General features: G+C 44.6%; 1 protein-coding gene across 2 annotated transcripts in view; it reads left to right on the top strand.

Annotated features, from left to right (window-relative positions):
- TMPRSS2 (transmembrane serine protease 2) overlaps positions 1 to 21,062 on the top strand; it is a 277,324-nt gene that overhangs the window by 186,229 nt on the left and 70,033 nt on the right. For both annotated transcript variants that reach the window (XM_069202592.1, XM_069202591.1), the window contains one exon: positions 1,910 to 1,953. In XM_069202592.1, the coding sequence (XP_069058693.1) occupies positions 1,910 to 1,953 (44 nt within the window). The remainder of the gene's footprint in view (positions 1 to 1,909; positions 1,954 to 21,062) is intronic.

Raw genomic sequence — 21,062 nt, 5'->3', positions numbered from 1 at the left:
ATCCTCTTCAACATATATGCCAAAATCATTCATGGATCTCATGTGTTCCTTTCTGCCACAAACTCCACTCCAATGTCGATAACACTGAACACTGATTGAGAGTACAGGTTCCACAAACTGATTTGAACATGCTTCCAATTGTTTCCAAGCTACTGAAACTAGATGAAACAAAACAACCTACAACTCAATGTCTTGTCATACGCCCCCATCTCCTTAAACAAATTGAATCTTATTCTCCACCTTCTTTGAGGTTACTATGTTCATCGAAAGCTGTACAAAAAACCTGCTGCCCTCAGTCTTAACTCTGTCCCATGCGCAATTAAAGTCATAATGCAAGTTGAATTTGGGGGATCTGACATTGACAGCTTCATTGGGCTGATAATCGTTGGCTAAAACATGGTCACCCATGTTTGATGCAGGAGATTACCTAATGTCTCCACTAGCATCACCCTTGATTTTTAATCTTATAAGGGTGCCAACTAATAGATTGAAATTTTGAAGAAGGTACTTGAGACAATTTTTACTATAGCACAGATCTCATTATCAAGAGTATTCTTTAGAAGAGCTTAATTTGATGGAAGGTTGATCCTCCCCCCCCCGACACAATAGGAGCAATGTAGAAGCATGCCACTAGATAGTTCTAGTCCAGTTCTAGGGTGACAGTCCTTTTAAATATTGTAAGGATCCCTCTTGAAACAGGGTGGGAGGGTAAAATTAAGGGTTTATTTAAAATTAAGTAGATTACCTCCCCTGTCGGTTGATGGTTATGCATGGCAGAAAAATTAACCTGTTTTAAATATTTTTAGCTTCCCCTTTTATTATAAAATATAGTTATGTGCAGTTGTGTTGCCATGCAGATTCTACATGGCCTTTGTGGGCAAGACTCTATTTTCTATGTGTTTTTGTTTTGCTCCTCATCTTCCTCCTACATTTACTCCTTACTTCTCTTCCTCCACATGGTCTTCCTTTTTTATCCTTTTCCTTTTTTTAAATATGAAATTAACTGAAATGCAATTTCTGATCTTCTCTTTGGTACCAATCAATATGTATTCAAAGGGTAACCCTCTTATCCCACTCATTTACCTGACCATAGGCAATAGCAGGTGTTAATACTTTTTGATTACTTCAGGATCAGGGGTGGGGAAGAGTGAAAGCTGAAATTTAACGTATTGACTATTAACCAGAATCCCCCAGCCCCACAACCTCTTACCTACCTTCGGCCCATTAGCAGCCTAGCTGGCCATACAAACCAGCCTTGTTATGAGTATCCCTCTTGCAGGAAGGCCAGTTGGTCAACTGGTAAGACTGCACATTATGGTGACATCAGGTGCACACTATATAATAGGGTTCTCATGATTTACCACTCATAATCTGATAACCAAATTTGAAGCAGCTCCTGCTTCGAGCAAAGCCTGAAATGTGGGTCCAATACTAGAATTCAGGCACCATAGCTGCTATACAAGAAGTCCACAGACTCATATATTAACATAAGGAAACCACTTTAATTTGTAGCTGGTAGACAAATTACAAATTAAAACTAGGTTAGTATATTCCCTCTGCTGAAGAAATCAGTGTGTAACCAACGTGATCAAAGGTTTTTACCCCCAAGAAGTCACATATGTTCTTTTTGCTTCCAAAGTTGAGTGACTATGAGTAAACTAAGCAATATTAATAGCTGGCTGAAACCATCTTATAAGACCTATGCAATAAAAAGATATAGAGCTTGGGTGGTTTAACAGATAGATAGATAGATCGATCGATCAGCAACCAGACCCTAGGGAAAATATTTACTAGAATAATAACTAAAGAAAATTATTTTCAGATATTTAATTTTTAATATTATCATTCCTATTATCATTTCCTCTTTGAGAGTTATTCAACTGTAACTCCTTTACAATTTGTTTTGCAGTAAATCCTGCCCCTCCAATAATGTGGTGTCCCTGCGCTGCATAAGTGAGTATTTTATTAACAGAAGCAATGAATGAATGGACAGTGCTGGTCATTTTAAAAAGGGAGAAGGAAAGAATGTTCCTTAAAAGGACCAGCAATCTCACTGTTACTTAATGTTCCATTGTTACTTAATGTTCCATTGTTACTTAATGTTCCACTGTTACTTAATGTGGTGTCCACTGATTGCAACAAAAGACGTAAAATGTGAGACAAAATTAAAAAGTCAGATTGTGTATGGAGAGGCATCTCAGTCATCAAATAATAGAACTCTATTACTGAATTATGTGCTTGTCTTCTGGGTTCTGGCATTGTAGTCACGCGTTTCTAACAATCTCACAACGAATGTCTTAAAGGCTATTTCCTCCCACTGCATCACTACTGAAATATTTGTATAGCGCACAAGGCTGATTAGAGAGGGGACACTTTTTTGTTGATCCAAAACTTATTTTGGTGCAGGATTATTTTGCATGTACTGATAATTAAATATGTGATGCCTATTTTGTTTCTCATTTTCACTTTTAATAGCATTGTGAGATTAAGTGATTTGTATTTCCGTCTATTGCCTAAACAATTTATATTGCACAAAATCACCCCATCACACTACACTAACTCACCAATGTCAATACTGCTTCTGTAGGTTGTTCATGCTACAAAACAGTTCCACCATGTTTATCAGTAGCACACCTAAGTGCACCCCACTGCCCCATCTGCTGATGACCTTGTCCCACCCATCTACTAAACCCCATCTGCCCCCCACCGTAAAGCCAATGACCTCTACAGTCCCTCCTATCAGAAGGAGGTTCCTCCCTCAACCCCTCCTGCTTTTCCCATCATTACTTGAGTACTCTGCATTAGTAGCTAAACTCTGCCTGCGTCCACCCCACTCCGCTCCCATCTGCCCTTGCTTATATGAACCATTGCTCAGCAACCAATTAGAGCCATACCAGTAAATACAATACAGCACCATAACAGTCAATGCAATATAGCACCACTGACAAGACAATACACATCAACAGCTCCTTAGGTCACCTTCATCTGGGTCTTCATCAAAAAGTTATTCTCCTCTGTACCGCTGGAGAAAATCCAAAAATCAACCTTTAAAAAGTACTTTGAATTTAGACTGCTGATAAATGGCAGCTTGAGCTCCACCTACTTTGAATAAACCAATCATATCTTTAAATTCTCTACTACAGCAAGCCACAGCAGCGGACATATCTGAAAAAGTCAGTAGCTTGGCACCATCTTCCAATACAAACACCTTTTGTTGAATAGCCTTAGATATGATCTGTTCGTTGACCCTAAAGCTAGAAAAATTGACTAACCTGGTACGTACCTGTTTAAAATTCAAAGGTAGTTGGGAAAGGACCCGATGTGCCGGCATGATAGATAAAGACATAAAGGTGTTGATGAGTACATGTTTTGTTTTATTTTTATCAAAGTCTCAACCAGGGTGTTCACACCTTCTCTTGGTCCTCTTTGCCTTCCGGGATACAAACAAATCTCATATTTGACCATCTTGAATGTTTTTCTAATTCATACACCTTTACGCTAAGCAAGGCAAACTCCTTCCCTACATCGCCTGCAGATTTCTGATGCTTGCTCATGTTATCTTCCACATCTGAAGCTCCTTGCTCAACCTGGCCAATTTGTTTAAAAAATCAAGTTAGCTTCTTGTCCACTTACATCATCTGCTCTAGTAAAAATGCAATGACCAATAATTTTGAGTTTTTGAGATCCCTAATTTCAGCTAGAAGATTCACAAACCAGTTATTGGCAGCTGTATCATTTAGAAGACTGATTGTAGTCAGGGTATCTTAGATGCTGACAGGGCCAAAGGGTTGAGTGTGGAGGAATCCAGTGACTCAAAACTAGACCCTTCCTTATTGGTAGTATTCAGCTCTATGTAGCTGTCCTAGCTTTAGGGTTTGATTGCTGTGAGATGTTTTCTGGGTATCCTCTATGTTAATACGACCCTCTGTACTACCATCTCACACCTTAGGGGCAATTGCCATTTGTGGCTGCTGTTATGGAGGACTAAACATTGAATAATTATCCACTAAAGTTACACCTTCCTCAGGTGCCCAATGCTGCGTCTGAGACTGGGTTTCCAGCACCCAAACGGAGAGACCCGACCTGTACGTTTAACCCCATTGTTATCTTTTGGTAGGAAACCCAGTTAAAATCAAACACTCCTAAGCTGCCTATTCCCCTGTGGTTTTCCCAAGCTTTTTTTCATCCCTGTCTTGGTATGTGCAAGGATAGCTATTTTTTTCTAGATATCTCAGTTGGGTAATAGAGAGTGCTAAGAGATAGCAAGGGGCGCTGGCTCTGGGTCATAGCACTTTTACATTCTTAACTTATTAACTTTTTTAACTATTATGGTCCAATAGAGGTTGATGTTCTGCCTCTAAAACAAATATCTACAGTACCGCTGGATGTAAGGGGGGTTAGTTATCATGGGGGGGTTCTTCAATTTACTCCAGAATCCTATGCAAGATGCTTCTCGTAGAGACGAGCAACAATTACATTACGAATCAGTTTCTTTGGTAGACTGATTCAAGGAAGATTATAATCTGGTAGACCCACGGCGGATCGCAAATTCCGAATCAAGGAAGCATAGATGCTTTTCCAAGCATTTTAAGTCTGCATTCCAAATTGACTTCCTTTTAATTCATCCTCAGTTTAATAGCATAGATTCCCAAATCACAGGGAGTAGTTTCTCAGATCATTCAGTCATTCAAGTGGAAGATACGCTAATTAATTCTAGAACTACTAGCTGGAATTTCCATAGGTCTTTATTATTAGATGAAACGTGGAAAAACAATATTCCTATTTTTATAGAGGATTTTTTTTTTTTTTTCTCCAATTACTGTGAGTTCATCCTCTCTATTATCTGTTTTGGGAAGCATTTAAGGCCTGTTTTTGCGGCAAAGTCATAACTTGTAAAGCAAACTTAGTCAAGTCCCGTAGAGCAACGAGAGAAGAAATGCCGAGGAATATAGCCAGGGAAATTAGTACACATCTTAATTCATCTTCTCCTTTTTTTAGTAAATCACTGAAATTGGCTAAATAATTGAAGAGATTGTTAATGAAAAAATTGTATTTCCAAAATGTTTTAAGGACAGTGAACATGTGGGCTTTGTCTTGGCTTGGTCAGTAAAATCCAGGGCAGGTATTAATAGGATAGTTGAGGTAATGGACCAAGCAACTAACTCCAACACTGCCAGTAGTGAAGATATACAGAATTGTTTTTTCGCATTATTCTGCAATGTATATGGCTTTGCTAGAGATATCTGAGGAACTATTGGGGACTTCCTAGATTCATTCACAATCCCTGAGCATTTGATCAATCAGCAGGAAAGCCTAATAAACCAATTTCAGAGACAGAATTGTGGACGACCATGGCTCCTATGGCCAATGCTAAGGCAGCAGGATTGGATGGTATCCCTACTGAGTTACATAAGGAATTTGCTTTCTCGTTTCTAGATATTTTGATAAATCTCTTTGATGAAATAATGTCAGACGGGCACATTTCTGGAATAGTTACGGAATGTGTTGTTTTGAGTAAAAAAAAGAAAAAGGATAAATCACCTTTAAACCCTAACTCCTGTAGGTCATTTAGTCTGCTAAATGCAGGCTATAAACGGATGATGAAGATTTTAACAAATTGCCTAGCTACAGCCACCCAGAAAATTGTCCATGGTGACCAGAATGATTTTCTCCCCTGTAGGTCCAGCGTAACAAATACTAATTATCTGCTTCAGGCCATGGACTATTTCTCAACTAAAAGGTCTAGAGTTGCTATGATTATGGTAGATGCAGAGAAAGCCTTTGACCTGGTCAATTGAGTGACCTTATTCCAGATTCTGAAGAGGTTTGGATTTCCTCCTCTGTTCATTGATTTACTGAAGAATTTGCATTTGGTTGCAGTAGCTACGATTAGCATTAATTCAAGCTATGCAGGTCGAGTTCATATTTCATCTGGAATTCATCAAGGATGCCCCCTTTCACCAGTTTTATTTACCTTTTTTGTTGAACCTTTGGCTATTATGCTATGTAACGGTGATTCTGTTGTACCTCCTCTGGCAGGCATGTCGAAAACAAACCTCTTTGCTGACAATATCATTTTATATTTGGATGCAGTGGAAACCATTATTTAAAGAGGTTTATTGATTTCAGTGCAATTCGGGGTTAAAAGATTAATTATAATAAAGCAGAAATGTTGCTTTTCAGTGCTTCAAAGGGGACCTCCCTTTTTCAATTAGGGATCAGTGGGAACCTACTGACCCTGTTAAGTATTTTAGGATTTTTGTAACCTCTAACATTCTAAACTTGTACGAATTAAATTATCATGCAACATATTGTAAAGTTAAGAGATTGTTGGAGCATTGGAGCTTCTTACCATTATCAACCATGGATCGAGTAGCTCTAATTAAAATGTTGATTCAACCTCTTTTATTTTTATTCTCTAATTTTCCTATAAGACTTAATAAAAATTATTTTAAGGAACAAGAAAATGTAAATTGGGCAGCAACTTCCACATATTAATTTGACGGTCATCCGCTTAAGCAAGGAACAGGGAAGGTTGGGTTTACCTGATTTCTACCATTATTTTCAGGCAGCCTTTATGATAGCCATACAAGCTTATATGCTGACCCACTTCCATCTGATACTTTTTTCTTTAAAAAAAATGTTGGAGGAATTAGGATTAGGGTTCCTGTTTTTTTTTAAATCATGGAAATGTCCCAAGGAAACTAGATACAAAACCTTAAAAGAAATACTTTTGCACAAAAAATAAATTAGGGGTAAAACATAATATTGATTGCCATCCCTTTTTTTCTACACAGGATTTTGAATGTCTGTGGTTAAAAATTCGATTTCAGAATCCATAATGGCACTTTGGAATAAATTTGGGTTTGGTATGATATCTGATATTAACATCAATGGCAAATGGAAAACTTGCAACATTCAGCTTTTCAGAATCAGGAGAATGCATCTGTTTTTTTGTTTTGTTTTGTAAAAATGTCTAGCTGCCTGCAGGATATTCACTTTGATATTGATCAATTTGTGAAGGATTCTATAAATATAATATGATAGGAGTTGGGAGCTGGTGTAAAGTACTGCTTCAGAAAGTGCATCAGAGTGTTATGCCAAAATGTCTTAAGAAGATAGCTTCACTTACAGGGTATGTTATCTCCCTGAACCAGTGGGTAGACATTTATACCTTTGGTTACAAACTGTTCAGAGCAGCCAATTTTAAAATAATGTTGTTTTTTTTTCTACATGGGACTTTTAGTATACCCCTGCAGTTTTAAATAAAGGTTTTCCTAATGTTTTATTATTTATGTTTAGTTCTCAGCAACTCTCTGTGGGGGTGGAATCTGGTTTACTAGTCGTCCTTTTAGGGGGTTTCACAAATATTGACTTTTATTAAGACCTTCGTGAGATCAGAGCAAAAGTTTATCTTTTTATCTGTCTCAGTCATCAGAGCACCTATTCTACAATTTTGGAAGACTTCTAGATGTCCATCATTTGAGCAATGACAAACTAAAATGAATAAGCTATGACAGTTGGAGGATATGTATGCCAAGCGGAATAACCAAATTGTTACATTTGAGCAGTCAGAGCATTTTCTCTTTCTTGCTGGATATGGGAAGGGATAATGATGTTTAAGAAAGTGAGAATATGCATAGCTATTTGTTTGCAGAAGAATATTTGCACTTTAACTGTATCATTGCACTATATGCAATTATATTTTAAGGGATATGCTCTGCCCATGATGTACATGACGAAGATCTTTCCATGTTTGTATTAGAGTAGACTAGTTTAAAGATTTTTTACGTCATCTTTAATTTTTCTTCCTGTATATTACTCTTTAATGTAATGCTCTTTGCACTATTTATCAGAACACTCAACTGCCTTGCACTTTAATTACACTCTACTCACAGCTCCTCATTTGCAATATGGCACTTTAATGATGTGCTCTTTTGCTCTAGCTATGATTGCACATTTAGTTTAGATTTTAGTAATATATATATAATGTGTTCATGCTTTTTGGTCTGTTTTACTCATGGTGTTATAGGATCGGAAAAGATTACATGAAGTATACTATGTTCATCTATTTAATGAATGTTTGTGTTAAAAATGTGATTGTATGTTTAATGTACCACCTAATAAAACAACAAATACTAAAAGAGAGAAATTCAGGGGGCATTCCAGGTCTGGCAGTCTTGAGACCGCCAGACTTAGGGTGGCTGTTGGACTGCCGCGGTAGTGGCCTGCAGCCTAGCGGTCCCAGCGGTAGTAATCCGCCAGGGCAGCGCATTATGAGTCCCATTCCACCAGCCTTTCCATGGTGGTTTACACCGCCGTGAAAAAAAGCTGGTAGAATGGGGGGTGCCCTGGGCCCCCATGCACAGCCCCGTCGAGCAGTAAAATACACGACGGGTGCTGCTGCACCCGCTGCACTGCCACATTGGCGCCGGCTTGATTCCGAGCCAGCGTCAATGTTAAGGCCCTCTTCACCGTAGGGCCGTTGAGCGGAAACAATGTTTCCGCCCGCCGGCCCTGCGGTGAACTTGTAATAATTTTGCCTATATTCACACTATTTTTGGGCACATGTTGTAACGAGGGTTAGAACTCAAGTTCCAACACTTTGTCCTATAAGTTTGGCTGGTGGCGGAGGCCGCCCACCAAACTTGTTAGGTCGGAAGACCGCCAGTTTGGTCTTCTGCCCACTGGCCCTTTTATGAGTTTCCTGCAGGCCCAGCAGGAAACTACCCACATCATTGATGCCGGCTCGTAATCGAGCCAGCGGCAACATTGGGGTTTCCATGGGGGCTCCTGCACTGCCCATGCCAAATGCATGGGCAGTGCAGGGGCCTCCATGGGACCCACAACACCCCGTCTCCACCTGCCTTTGCATGTTGGTGAAACCGCCATGCAAATGCTGGCGGACACAGCAGTAGTAATCCCCAGAGCACTGCCCTGGCGGATTAAGACCGGTGGCACGCCAGGCCATCGGCCAGCAAAAACGTGGCAGTGCCGGCGGTCGGATCGTGGCCCTTTCGCCGTGATCATAATGTGGATGTCGGACCGCCGCATTGGCAGTGGTCCGACCGCCACAGCGAGTCTGGCAGTCCCAATGTACATAAAACAGCATTGTGACATAGGTCCCGACTGTTAATAGAAAAGTGGTAGAACCAGTCAAAACTAGGGAAAATGCATGCAGAAAAGACTGACAGGCAGCATCTAATATCAACTGTAAAACATATGCTCTGTCCACGATGAGCTGGCAGCTTTGATATCTCAGCCTTCCATGTACCGTAAGTTACCACAAAAGCTCAATTATGATTTATTGCTTGTGTAGAAGGTTCTCGGACATAACCTTGGTTAGTTCCACCCTTTTCTAAGTGGAATCTTTCAAATATATTTAAATTTTACTTGACATCATTTATTGTTTTGTCTTCTGACACTTTTTCCTCTACTATTTCCATGCTTAGAGAAATGTTTCAGTGATTTTTCCATAATACCACCACCATTTATGAAGTGTCTATCCTGTGGGAGAATGATGATCCCCACAACTTGTTTGTGGTTTATTTCTCTTCCTCACATGATGGCTCATTTGACCCTGAACTGTGCTGTGCTGCCTTTTGATTTGGCTTTTGATTTACAAAAAACAATAGTTATAGGCACAAATGCAGCCAGGATGCCATCAGACTAGAGATAAAGGATGAAAAGAAAAAAAAATAAAGACAACCAGCCTGTTCCATCCCTGGTTGTTTAGAAGAGGAATTGATTCTTCCAATTGGGAGGAAGCGAAAGCACGAGATTAGGGGCTAGATTGCTGATTTTGAACCCAAACACCTCCTTTCTGATCTTTGCCTCAGTACCTGACCAAAAGGTATGTGATCCTTTGTGTATCACGCCATCTCCTTGTGCCTGAAAATGTACATATGTGTACAAAATTATATATGTAAGATTGTATTGTATTGTATAAATGTCCCCATTACATGTCCACACTCTACTGCCTCTTACATCCTTGTCTCTAATAATATTTCAAGTGACCCAATCCGCCGTGGAGGTCCGTGAACAGCACCTCATGCTGAAATGCTCCTGGTTCTATGCGATGATCTCTATAAAGTGTTCCACAGATACTTGAGGTTTAACCCCTTCTTTATCGCGATCTAAAAAGGAGTAAAAAACAACGCTTCATCTACCCCATCCCGCTAATGTTGACATACATTCACCCAGTTCTGTTGAATCTCAACTGTCTTGTTCATTCTTAACTCAGGTGTCTTTTCTCCTGTGAGTCCTATCTTCGGTGTAAGGAAATGCCTCCTTGGCATGGTTGCCCCCTGACTTTTTGCCTTTGCTGATGCTATGTTTTGATTTGAAAGTGTGCTGAGGCGTGCTAACCAGGCCCCAGCACCAGTGTTCTTTCCCTATCCTGTACTTCTGTTTTGACAATTGGCACACCCTGGCATCAAGGTAAGTCCCTTGTAACTGGTACCCCTGGTACCAAGGGCCCTGATGCCAGGGAATGTCTCTAAGGGCTGCAGCATATCTTATGCCACCCTGGAGACCCCTCACTCAGCACAGACACACTGCTTGCCAGCTTGTGTGTGCTGGTGAGGACAAAACGAGTAAGTCGACATGGCACTCCCCTCAGGGTGCCATGCCAGCCTCACACTGCCTATGCAGTATAGATAAGTCACCCCTCTAGCAGGCCTTACAGCCCTAAGGCAGGGTGCACTATACCATAGGTGAGGGCACCAGTGCATGAGCACTGTGCCCCTACAGTGTCTAAGCCAAACCTTAGACATTGTAAGTGCAGAGTAGCCATAAGAGTATATGGTCTGGGAGTCTGTCAAACATGAACTCCACAGCACCATAATGGCTACACTGAAAACTGGGAAGTTTGGTATCAAACTTCTCAGCACAATAAATGCACACTGATGCCAGTGTACATTTTATTGTAACATACACCCCAGAGGGCACCTTAGAGGTGCCCCCTGAAACCTTAACCAACTACCTGTGTAGGCTGACTGGTTTTAGCAGCCTGCCACACTCGAGACATGTTGCTGGCCACATGGGGAGAGTGCCTTTGTCACTCTGTGGCTAGTAACAAAGCCTGCACTGGGTGGAGATGCTTATCACCTCCCCCTTGCAGGAGCTGTAACACCTGGCGGTGAGCCTCAAAGGCTCACCCCCTTTGTTACTGCACCACAGGGCACTCCAGCTAGTGGAGTTGCCCGCCCCCTCCGGCCACGGCCCCACTTTTGGCGGCAAGGCCGGAGGAAATAATGAGAATAACAAGGAGGAGTCACTGGCCAGTCAGCACAGCCCCTAAGGTGTCCTGAGCTGAGGTGACTCTAACTTTTAGAAATCCTCCATCTTGCAGATGGAGGATTCCCCCAATAGGGATAGGAATGTGACCCCCTCCCCTTGGTAGGAGGCACAAAGAGGGTGTACCCACCCTCAGGGCTAGTAGCCATTGGCTACTAACCCCCCAGACCTAAACACGCCCTTAAATTTAGTATTTAAGGGCTCCCCTGAACCTAGGAACTCAGATTCCTGCAACCTAAGAAGAAGAGGACTGCTGAGCTGAAAAACCCTGCAGAGAAGACGGAGACACCAACTGCCTTGGCCCCAGCTCTACCGGCCTGTCTCCCCCCCCCCTTCGGAAGAAAACTGCTCCAGCGACGCTTTCCCCAGGACCAGCGACCTCTGAATCCTCAGAGGACTGCCCTGCTCTAAAAGGACCAAGAAACTCCAGAGAACAGCGGCCCTGTTCACCCAAGACTGCAACTTTGTTCCCAAAGAAGCAACTTAAAGACAACAGCATTTACCGCCAGAAGCGTGAGACTTGCAACTCTGCACCCGGCGACCCCGACTCGACTGGTGGAGAAACAACACTTCAGGGAGGACTCCCCGGCGACTCCGAGACTGTGAGTAACCAAAGTTGTCCCCCCTGAGCCCCCACAGCGACGCCTGCAGAGGGAATCCCGAGGCTCCCCCTGACCGCGGCTGTCTGACTCCCAGATCCCGACGCCTGGAAAAGACCCTGCACCCGCAGCCCCCAGGACCTGAAGGATCGGAACTTCAGTGCAGGAGTGACCCCCAGGAGGCCCTCTCCCTTGCCCAGGTGGTGGCTACCCCGAGGAGCCCCCCTCCCTTGCCTGCCTGCATCGCTGAAGAGACCCCTTGGTCTCCCATTGATTCCTATTACAAACCCGACGCTTGTTTGCACACTGCACCCGGCCGCCCCCGCGCTGCTGAGGGTGTACTTTCTGTGTGGACTTGTGTCCCCCCCGGTGCCCTACAAAACCCCCCTGGTCTGCCCTCCGAAGACGCGGGTACTTACCTGCTGGCAGACGGTAACCGGGGCACCCCCTTCTCCATTGAAGCCTATGCGTTTTGGGCACCACTTTGAACTCTGCACCTGACCGGCCCTGAGCTGCTGGTGTGGTAACTTTGGGGTTGCTCTGAACCCCTAGTGGCGGGCTACCTTGGACCCCAATTTGAACCCCGTAGGTGGTTTACTTACCTGCAAGAACTAACAATTGCTTACCTCCCCTAGGAACTGTGAAAATTGCACTGTCTAGTTTTAAAATAGCTATATGTGTTTTATTTGAAAAGTATATATGCTATTGTGATTATTCAAAGTTCCTAAAGTACTTACCTGCAATAACTTTCATGCAAAGTATTACATGTAGAATTTGAACCTGTGGTTCTTAAAATAAACTAAGAAAATATATTTTTCTATACAAAAACCTATTGGCCTGGAATTGTCTCTGAGTGTGTGTTCCTCATTTATTGCCTGTGTGTATGTACAACAAATGCTTAACACTACTCCTTTGATAAGCCTACTGCTCGACCACACTACCACAAAATAGAGCATTAGTATTATCTCTTTTTGCCATTATCTTACCTCTAAGGGGAACCCTTGGACTCTGTGCATACTATTCCTTACTTTGAAATAGTGCATACAGAGCCAACTTCCTACATTGGTGGATCAGCGGTGGGGTACAAGACTTTGCATTTGCTGGACTACTCAGCCAATATCTGATCTCACGACAAATTCTAAAAATTGTCATTAGAAATTGATTTTTGCAATTTGAACTATTTTTCTAAATTTTTAAAAGTCCTGCTAGGGCCTTGTGTTAGTCCCTGTTAGCATTTCTTTTAGAGTTTAAAAGTTTTGTGAAAATTTGAATTAGATTCTAGAACTAGTTTCAGATTCTTAAAAAGTATTCCAACTTTTAGAAACATATTGCCTGGTGCAGAAGAGAATGTGGTGGAACTCGACCTCACACCTTACCTCCATCTTAAGATGAGGGAGCTAAGGTCTCTCTGCAAAATAAAGAAAATCCCAGTTGGCTTAAGACCCTCCAAACAACAGCTCCGGGAGCTCTTGGCAGAGTTTGAAAAAGCCAACCCCTCTGAGGATGACCTCACAGAGGGAGAAGATAGTGACTTGGAGGAGAATTCCCACCTTCAGGTCCTAAGTAGGGAGATCAGGGACTCTCAACCCCTGACTCCAAACATAATAGTCAGAGATGCTGCTTCCCTCACAGGAGGGGCCAGCACCTCTGAAATCACTGGGGATAGCCTCAGTGAAGAGGACCTCCTGCTAGCCAGGATGGCCAAAAGATTGGCTTTGGAAAGACAGATCCTACCCATAGAAAGGGAAAGACAAGAGATGGGCCTAGGTCCCATCAATGGTGGCAGCAACATAAACAGGGTCAGAGATTCTCCTGACATGTTGAAAATCCCTAAAGGGATTGTAACTAAATATGAAGATGGTGATGACATCACCAAATGGTTCACAGCTTTTGAGAGGGCTTGTGTAACCAGAAAAGTAAGCAAATCTCACTGGGGTGCTCTCCTTTGGGAAATGTTCACTGGAAAGTGTAGGGATAGACTCCTCACACTCTCTGGAAAAGATGCAGAATCTTATGACCTCATGAAGGGAACCCTGATTGAGGGCTTTGGATTCTCCACTGAGGAGTATAGAATTAGATTCAGGGGGGCTCAAAAAACCTCGAGCCAGACCTGGGTTGACTTTGTGGACTACTCAGTGAAAACACTGGATGGTTGGATTCAAGGCAGTGGTGTTAATAATTATGATGGGCTGTACAATTTATTTGTGAAAGAACACCTGTTAAGTAATTGTTCAAATGATAAACTGCATCAGCATCTGGTAGACCTAGGACCAATTTCTCCCCAAGAATTGGGAAAGAAGGCGGACCATTGGGTCAAGACTAGGGTGACCAAGACTTCCACAGGGGGTGACCAAAAGAAAGGGGTCACAAAGCCTCCCCAGGGGAAGGGTGTTGAGACATCCAAAAACAAAAATAGTAAAGAGTCTTCTACAGGCCCCCAAAAACCTGCACAGGAGGGTGGGCCCAGAGCCTATTCACAAAACAATTTTGGGTACAAGGGTAAAAACTTTGATCCCAAAAAGGCCTGGTGTCGTAGCTGTAATCAGCCTGGACACCAAACTGGAGACAAGGCCTGTCCCAATAAAAGTACCACTTCTAACTCCACTCCATCTAACACTGGAATGGCTAGTCTCCAAGTGGGATCAACAGTGTGCCCAGAGCAAATCAGGTGTCACACTGAAGCTACATTAGTCTCTGAGGGTGGGGTGGATTTAGCCACACTGGCTGCCTGGCCCCCTAATATGCAAAAATACAGGCAGCAGCTCTTAATTAATGGGACAAGTGTAGAAGGCCTTAGGGATACAGGTGCCAGTGTCACCATGGTGACAGAGAAACTGGTTTCCCCTGGTCAATGCCTGGCTGGACATACTTATCCAGTCACCAATGCTGACAATCAAACTAAAGTACATCCCATGGCTATGGTAACTTTAGAGTGGGGACGGGTCAATGGCCTGAAACAGGTGGTGGTCTCCTCAAATATCCCAGTAGACTGTGTGCTTGGAAATGACCTGGAGTCCTCAGCATGGGCTGAGGTAGAACTGAAAACCCATGCAGCCATGCTTGGTATCCCTGAACTGGTGTGTGTCAAGACAAGGGCACAGTGCAAGGCTCAGGGTGAAAAAGTAGAATTGGAGCCTGGAAAAAGGGCCCAGCCTACCAAGAGGAAAGGAAAGACAACTGGGAAACCAGCTGCAACACAACAACAAAAAGAGAACCTCTCTTCCCAGGAAGAAGTTCTGGCCTCTGAGGGAACTGAGCCTATGGAGTTAGAACCTTATCAGGTTGAGCTCTTAGGCCCAGGGGGACCCTCAAGGGAGCAGTTTTGTAAGGGGCTAGAAACCTGTCCCTCTCTTGAAGGCCTTAGGCAGCAAGCTGCTGAAGAGTCCAATGGCAAGAAAACTGTAACACATAGGGTCTATTGGGAGGATGGACTCATGTACACTGAGGCAAGAGATCCCAAACCTGGTGCCACTAGGAGAGTGGTAGTGCCTCAGGAGTTCAGAGAATTCATCCTGACCTTAGCCCATGATATTCCCCTTGCTGGGCATTTGGGACAAACCAAGACGTGGGAGAGACTAGTCAACCACTTCTACTGGCCCAACATGTCCCAGAAAGTTAAGGAGTTTTGTGTCTCCTGTACCACCTGTCAAGCCAGTGGTAAGACAGGTGGACATCCAAAGGCCCCCCTCATTACTCTTCCAGTGGTGGGGGTCCCCTTTTGAAAGAGTGGGTGTGGACATAGTGGGTCCACTTGAACCTCCCACAGCCTCAGAGAATATGTACATACTAGTAGTAGTGGATCATGCTACTAGGTACCCTGAAGCTATTCCCCTTAGGTCGACTACTGCCCCTGCAGTAGCCAAGGCCCTCATTGGTATCTTTACCAGAGTGGGCTTCCCTAAGGAGGTGGTGTCTGACAGAGGTACCAACTTCATGTCAGCATACCTGAAACACATGTGGAATGAGTGTGGAGTGACTTATAAATTCACTACACCCTATCATCCACAAACTAATGGCCTCGTTGCGAGATTCAACAAGACATTAAAAGGCATGATCATGGGGCTCCCTGAAAAACTCAAAAGGAGATGGGATGTTCTCTTGCCATGTCTGCTTTTCGCTTACAGAGAGGTGCCTCAGAAGGGAGTAGGGTTCTCACCCTTTGAACTTCTGTTTGGCTACCCTGTAAGGGGACCACTAGCTCTTGTGAAAGAAGGCTGGGAGAGACCTCTTCATGAGCCTAAACAAGACATAGTGGACTATGTACTTGGCCTACGTTCAAGGATGGCAGAGTACATGGAAAAGGCAAGTAAAAACCTTGAGGCCAGCCAACAGCTCCAGAGGCTGCAATGGTTGAATTTCAACCAGGGCAGAAAGTCTGGGTTTTGGAGCCTGTGGCTCCCAGGGCACTTCAGGACAAATGGAGTGGCCCTTACCCAGTGCTAGAAAAGAAGAGTCAGGTCATCTACCTGGTGGACCTAGGCACTAGCAGGAGCCCCAAGAGGGTGATCCATGTGAACCGCCTAAAACTCTTCCATGATAGGGCTGATGTGAATCTGTTGATGGTAACAGATGAGGACCAGGAAGCTGAGAGTGAACCTCTCCCTGATCTCCTCTCATCAAACCCTAAAGATGGTTCAGTAGATGGAGTGATCTATTCAGACACCCTCTCTGGCCAACAGCAATCTGACTGCAGGAAGGTCCTGCAACAGTTTGCTGAGCTCTTTTCCCTAACCCCTGGTCAGACACACCTGTGTACCCATGATGTGGACACAGGAGACCGCATGCCTGTCAAAAACAAAATGTTCAGACAGTCTGACCAAGTTAAGGAAAGCATCAAGGTGGAAGTCCACAAGATGCTGGAATTGGGAGTAATTGAGCACTCTGATAGCCCCTGGGCTAGCCCAGTGGTCTTAGTCCCCAAACCTCACACCAAAGATGGAAAGAGAGAAATGAGGTTTTGTGTGGACTACAGAGGACTTAATTCTGTCACCAAGACAGATGCCCATCCCATTCCAAGGGCTGATGAACTGATTGATAAATTAGGTGCTGCCAAACTCTTAAGTACCTTTGACTTAACAGCAGGGTACTGGCAAATCAAAATGGCACCTGGAGCAAAAGAAAAGACAGCATTCTCCACACCTGATGGGCATTATCAGTTTACTGTTATGTCCTTTGGTTTAAAGAATGCCCCTGCCACCTTCCAAAGGTTGGTGAATCAAGTCCTTGCTGGTTTGGAGTCCTTTAGTGCAGCTTATCTTGATGATATTGCTGTCTTTAGCTCCAGCTGGCAGGATCACCTAGTCCAGCTGAAGAAGGTTTTGAAGGCTCTGCAATCAGCAGGCCTCTCTAGCATCCAAATGGCAGATAGGGCAGGGAACTGTGGTTTACTTGGGACACCTTGTAGGTAGAGGCCAAGTTCAGCCACTACAGCCTAAGATCCAGACTATTCTGGACTGGGCAGCTCCAAAAACCCAGACTCAAGTCAGGGCATTCCTTGGCTTGACTGGGTATTACAGGAGGTTTGTGAAGGGATATGGATCCATAGTGACAGCCCTCACAGAACTCACCTCCAAGAAAATGCCCAAGAAGGTAAACTGGACTGTTGAATGCCAACAGGCCCTTGACACCCTGAAACAAGCAATGTGCACAGCACCAGTTCTAAAAAGCTCCAGATTACTCCAAGCAGTTCATTGTGCAGACAGATGCCTCTGAACATGGGATAGGGGCAGTTTTGTCCCAAACAAATGATGATGGCCTTGACCAGCCTGTTGCTTTCATTAGCAGGAGGTTACTCCCCAGGGAGCAGCGTTGGAGTGCCATTGAGAGGGGGGCCTTTGCTGTGGTTTGGTCCCTGAAGAAGCTGAGACCATACCTCTTTGGCACTCACTTTGTAGTTCAAACTGACCACAGACCTCTCAGATGGCTGATGCAAATGAAAGGTGAAAATCCAAAACTGTTAAGGTGGTCCATCTCCCTACAGGGAATGGACTTTATAGTGGAACACAGACCTGGGACTGCCCATGCCAATGCAGATGGCCTTTCCAGGTTCTTCCACTTAGAAAATGAAGACTCTCTTGGGAAAGGTTAGTCTCATCCTCTTTCGTTTGGGGCGGGGGGTTGTGTAAGGAAATGCCTCCTTGGCATGGTTACCCCCTGACTTATTGCCTTTGCTGATGCTATGTTTTGATTTGAAAGTGTGCTGAGGCCTGCTAACCAGGCCCCAGCACCAGTGTTCTTTCCCTAACCTGTACTTTTGTTTTCACAATTGGCACACCCTGGCATCAAGGTAAGTCCCTTGTAACTGGTACCCCTGGTACCAAGGGCCCTGTTGCCAGGGAAGGTCTCTAAGGGCTGCAGCATATCTTATGCCACCCTGGGGACCCCTCACTCAGCACAGACACACTGCTTGCCAGCTTGTGTGTGCTGGTGAGGACAAAACGAGTAAGTCGACATGGCACTCCCCTCAGGGTGCCATGCCAGCCTCACACTGCCTATGCAGTATAGATAAGTCACCCCTCTAGCAGGCCTTACAGCCCTAAGGCAGGGTGCACTATACCATAGGTGAGGGCACCAGTGCATGAGCACTGTGCCCCTACAGTGTCTAAGCCAAACCTTAGACATTGTAAGTGCAGGGTAGCACTTAAGAGTATATGGTCTGGGAGTCTGTCAAACACGAACTCCACAGCACCATAATGGTTACACTGAAAACTGGGAAGTTTGGTATCAAACTTCTCAGCACAATAAATGCACACTGATGCCAGTGTACATTTTATTGTAACACACACCCCAGAGGGCACCTTAGAGGTGCCCCCTGAAACCTTAACCAACTACCTGTGTAGGCTGACTGGTTTTAGCAGCCTGCCACACTCGAGACATGTTGCTGGCCACATGGGGAGAGTGCCTTTGTCACTCTGTGGCTAGTAACAAAGCCTGCACTCTGTGGAGATGCTTATCACCTCCCCCTTGCAGGAGCTGTAACACCTGGCGGTGAGCCTCAAAGGCTCACCCCCTTTGTTACTGCACCACAGGGCACTCCAGCTAGTGGAGTTGCCCGCCCCCTCCGGCCACGGCCCCACTTTTGGCGGCAAGGCCGGAGGAAATAATGAGAATAACAAGGAGGAGTCACTGGCCAGTCAGGACAGCCCCTAAGGTGTCCTGAGCTGAGGTGACTCTAACTTTTAGAAATCCTCCATCTTGCAGATGGAGGATTCCCCCAATAGGGATAGGAATGTGACCCCCTCCCCTTGGGAGGAGGCACAAAGAGTGTGTACCCAACCACAGGGCTAGTAGCCATTGGCTACTAACCCCCCAGACCTAAACACGCCCTTAAATTTAGTATTTAAGGGCTCCCCTGAACCTAGGAACTCAGATTCCTGCAACCTAAGAAGAAGAGGACTGCTGAGCTGAAAAACCCTGCAGAGAAGACGGAGACACCAACTGCCTTGGCCCCAGCTCTACCGGCCTGTCTCCCCCCTTCGGAAGAAAACTGCTCCAGCGACGCTTTCCCCAGGACCAGCGACCTCTGACTCCTCGGAGGACTGCCCTGCTCTAAAAGGACCAAGAAACTCCAGAGAACAGCGGCCCTGTTCACCCAAGACTGCAACTTTGTTCCCAAAGAAGCAACTTAAAGACAACAGCATTTCCCGCCAGAAGCGTGAGACTTGCAATTCTGCACCCGGCGACCCCGACTCGACTGGTGGAGAAACAACACTTCAGGGAGGACTCCCTGGCGAGTCCGAGACTGTGAGTAACCAAAGTTGTCCCCCCTGAGCCCCCACAGCGACGCCTGCAGAGGGAATCCCGAGGCTCCCCCTGACCGCGGCTGCCTGACTCCCAGATCCCGACGCCTGGAAAAGACCCTGCACCCGCAGCCCCCAGGACCTGAAGGATCGTAACTTCAGTGCAGGAGTGACCCCCAGGAGGCCCTCTCCCTTGCCCAGGTGGTGGCTACCCCGAGGAGCCCTCCCCTTGCCTGCCTGCATCACTGAAGAGACCCCTTGGTCTCCCATTGATTCCTATTACAAACCAGACGCTTGTTTGCACACTGCACCCGGCCGCCCCCACGTTGCTGAGGGTGTACTTTCTGTGTGGACTTGTGTCCCCCCCGGTGCCCTACAAAACCCCCCTGGTCTGCCCTCCGAAGACGCGGGTACTTACCTGCTGGCAGACTGGAACCGGGGCACCCCCTTCTCCATTGAAGCCTATGCGTTTTGGGCACCTCTTTGAACTCTGCACCTGACCGGCCCTGAGCTGCTGGTGTGGTAACTTTGGGGTTGCTCTGAACCCCCAACGGTGTGCTACCTTGGACCCCAATTTGAATCCCGTAGGTGGTTTACTTACCTGCAAGAACTAACAATTACTTACCTCCCCTAGGAACTGTGAAAATTGCACTGTGTCTAGTTTTAAAATAGCTATATGTGTTTTATTTGAAAAGTATATATGCTATTGTGATTATTCAAAGTTCCTAAAGTACTTACCTGCAATAACTTTCATGCAAAGTATTACATGTAGAATTTGAACCTGTGGTTCTTAAAATAAACTAAGAAAATATATTTTTCTATACAAAAACCTATTGGCCTGGAATTGTCTCTGAGTGTGTGTTCCTCATTTATTGCCTGTGTGTATGTACAACAAATGCTTAACACTACTCCTTTGATAAGCCTACTGCTCGACCACACTACCACAAAATAGAGCATTAGTATTATCTCTTTTTGCCACTATCTTACCTCTAAGGGGATTCCTTGGACTCTGTGCATACTATTCCTTACTTTGAAATAGTGCATACAGAGCCAACTTCCTACATTCGGTCTTCTAGTTCCAGCAAAACTGCTTTTGACTCAGTAACAAATCATCATACAGAAAAACAGAAATACAACTCTTCACACTTTTGGTCATTCTTCTTGGTTTGGTTTTCAACTGCAGTTTGCAGCTGTTCTCGTCTGATTTTGTGTATTTAATCTTTCCTGGTTCACTTCCTACCTTTCTTTGCAGTGCAGTTGTTTTTTCCGAGTCCCCTCACCCTGTTTTCCAGGGGTGGCTTCCCCATTTGGGTGCAGGAACGTCGCCCCCGCCAGCAGTGGTAGCCCCAAACCTTTTACTGAAAAACGATAATAAACAATGTTTATTATCGTTTTTCAGTAAAAGGGGCAGGGCCACATGGGTGAC

This window comes from Pleurodeles waltl, chromosome 8 (assembly GCF_031143425.1).
Source record: "Pleurodeles waltl isolate 20211129_DDA chromosome 8, aPleWal1.hap1.20221129, whole genome shotgun sequence".
Lineage (NCBI taxonomy): Eukaryota > Metazoa > Chordata > Amphibia > Caudata > Salamandridae > Pleurodeles > Pleurodeles waltl.
Note: the sequence above shows the minus strand (reverse complement) of the source record. Positions and strands in the feature narration are given on the sequence as shown.